The 2863-nt window shown below is 47.2% G+C and overlaps 1 protein-coding gene across 1 annotated transcript in view; it reads left to right on the forward strand.

Moving 5' to 3' along the window:
• Nucleotides 1-271: 271 nt before the first annotated feature.
• The window catches only part of LOC106528108 (integrin alpha-3), a gene marked incomplete at its 5' end in the record, with an annotated part of 24548 nt that continues 21956 nt past the window's right edge, over nt 272-2863 (forward strand). Inside the window, 2 exon segments of the mRNA XM_014023189.1 lie at nt 272-315; nt 679-849. Coding sequence (XP_013878643.1) covers nt 272-315; nt 679-849 — 215 coding nt within the window.

Raw genomic sequence — 2863 nt, forward strand, 5'->3', positions numbered from 1 at the left:
GTGTGTGTGTGTGTGTGTGTGTGTGTGTGTGTGTGTGTGTGTGTGTGGGCGGGTCAAAACACTCTGAGACATGATTTCATTTCAGGACGAGCGAACACAACTGAAGAATGAGAATGAGAGAGAGAGGAGGGAGGTAGAGAGACCTGCAGCTGGTGCAGAGAGAGAGAGAGAGGCTTCTGAGCGCGTGCAGAAGTGTTTCAGCAGACTGAGGAGAAGTCGGAGCAGAGAGGGAATCAAACCGATGACCTGCAGACGTTCACCTCCATCAACAAACAAACAAACAACAGGAAGCTGCTTCACTCTGACAACAAACAGGTTTGACTTTTTACTCTTTAATGTGACAGAATTTATTTATTTATTTATTTATTTATTTATTTATTTATTTATTTATTTATCAATCAACTGCAGAGTTTGGTTCTGATTCTGTGCAGCTGGACCACGGCTCAGGCTGCACACCGATCAGGACCAGGTCTACAGCATAGGAGTTCTGTTAGTTGGTTAATGTTTCCCTGAAGCAAACTAAATAAAAATATACGATTTATTTACAGAAGTAAACAAACAGGTGTCTCCTCCAGGTGAGACCAGCAGCCAATCAGAGTGCAGGAATGATTTCACCTCACTGTCAGTCACTAATCTCTGATATATTTGTCATTTTGTTTGTTTGACTGTTGCTCTCAGGGTTTGTGTCTCCATGGGGACAGGTGTGTGTGCCGTGCTGAGCGTGTGTGTCGGAGTGTGTGTGGCGTTTAACATCGACACGTCGTTCCCGGTGCTGAAGACGGGCGAAGCTGGCAGTCTGTTCGGGTTCTCTGTGGCTCTGCACGAGGGCCTGAGGACAGGAGGTCACCTGTGAGTCCACAACTGCCCCTCCCACCTGTGTGCTGCACACCTGAACACACCTGAATACACCTAAACACACTTGAACACACTTCACTGTCTGCAGAGGAAAATCTGAGCATCAAATAAATCTGAAAGGAATCAGAACCTCTGAGATGCTTCACTGAGTCAGATTATAAACCCAAATATTACCAGAAACATTCCACCTTAAATTCAGCATCCAGAAACATTCCACCTTAAATCAGAAACATTCCACCTTAAATTCAGCGTCCAGAAACGTTCCACCTTAAATTCAGCATCCAGAAACGTCCCACCTTAAATTCAGCATCCAGAAACATTCCACCTTAAACTCAGCATCCAGAACATTCCACCTTAAACTCAGCWGACRACTGAATTTGAAGACATTTATTTGGACATTTGAGACGTGAAAATGTTTTTTTTCTTGATCACAGGTTGAAGCTTCCAGTTTTTAGTTACCTGTTCTCCACTCCTCACCAGGTGTTTATGTTAGGACAGGTTGTGGGCGGGGCTTTGGGAGAACACTGAACCCTCTGAAGGACCTCCTTTTTGTTGGAGGCTTGAAGTCTCCTGTTGATCCTCTGCAGCCTGATGTGACTCTGAGCTTTCATCACCTGAGAAACAAGCTGCTGTTTGGTTCTGGAACATACTGGATCACACCTGTGGTCTCACCTGTGGTCTCACCTGTGGCCTCACCTGTGGTCACACCTGTGGCCTCACCTGTGGCCTCACCTGTGGTCTCACCTGTGGTCACACCTGTGGCCTCACCTGTGGCCTCACCTGTGGCCTCAGGTCATCTCAGGTAAAGACCTGACCTGGTCTTTGTGCAGTCTGTTGTCACAAACGGCTGATTAAAGTCAAACAGCGGTGTGGGACCTGCTTCACCTCAGGACAGGTGATAAATGAAGCTGCGTTCTGATTGGCTGTCRGACGTCACAGCAGTTCCTCTGTGAGGCTTCATCTCTGCACAGGTCAGGGTTTCTGCATGATGAGGTTCCCCCTGACTCCATCCAGATGCTGCAGGTCCTCATGAGGACTCAGAGTCCTCAGGTTCTGCTGTTGGACGGGTCTGCATCGTGAGCAGGTCCTCAGGTCGGACCGTCAGACCCGGAGCTGACCTGGTTCCACGGAGGCAGGTGAAAGCCCTGCAGGGTTAATAACGTGTCTGAATTCTCCCACAGTCTGAGGAAATCCCAGCAGCTCCAGCAGGTGGGGGCCTCAGAGGGGCTCTGGTGGGTCTTTGCAAAGACCTGTTTCTTTCACTCAGTGTTTTTCAGGTTCTACAGAACCTGTTGGACCTGTAAAACATAAACATGGAGGCAGCTGATGGAGGTATCTGGATCTGTCTGCTGGTGATTCAGAGCAGCTGCTGCTGTATCAGACACTGACGCCTCTCATGGTTCAGCCCCTCCCCCGACAAACACAGGCTGATTACAGCACGACCCTCTGAAACAGAACATATGTGTTTCATGGGTTTGGACTTCCTGATGAAGCTCAACCGGAGGTCACCCAGCTGTCTGTCTCCTCGGTCACCATGGAGACCGCCTCCTCGTGTTCTCTAATTGGATTGGCTGAATGTGGAACATGTTTCCCTGGGGGGACGTCAGTGTTTCTTGTAATCAGGCAGCAGCCCCTGGAGAACTGTCTGAGGACCACCGGATCAGTAAGAGTGGATCCTTTCCTCTGGACCCTGAAGAGCTGTGAGACCTTTACTGAACCCAGAACATTTAAAATAAGTCCTTAATGAAGTTCTGGAGGTTCTGAAGGAACTGAATAACTGAAGATCAGCGCAGACTTTATTATTCTGTTCAAATAAACCAATTCTGGCCTCTGACACAAAGAGTTTCACAACCTGATTTATTGATTTATTCAGTGATGTATAAAGTACCACAAAGTGATGATTTGTTTGTGTACAAACTAATACACTATCAGAGTTTTATATATTTATACTTCTCATTCAACCACAGTTAAATTCACTCTATCTAGGAGGCTCAGTTTATATGGATAG

This window comes from Austrofundulus limnaeus, unplaced genomic scaffold (genome assembly GCF_001266775.1).
Source record: "Austrofundulus limnaeus strain Quisiro unplaced genomic scaffold, Austrofundulus_limnaeus-1.0 Scaffold358, whole genome shotgun sequence".
Classification (NCBI taxonomy): domain Eukaryota; kingdom Metazoa; phylum Chordata; class Actinopteri; order Cyprinodontiformes; family Rivulidae; genus Austrofundulus; species Austrofundulus limnaeus.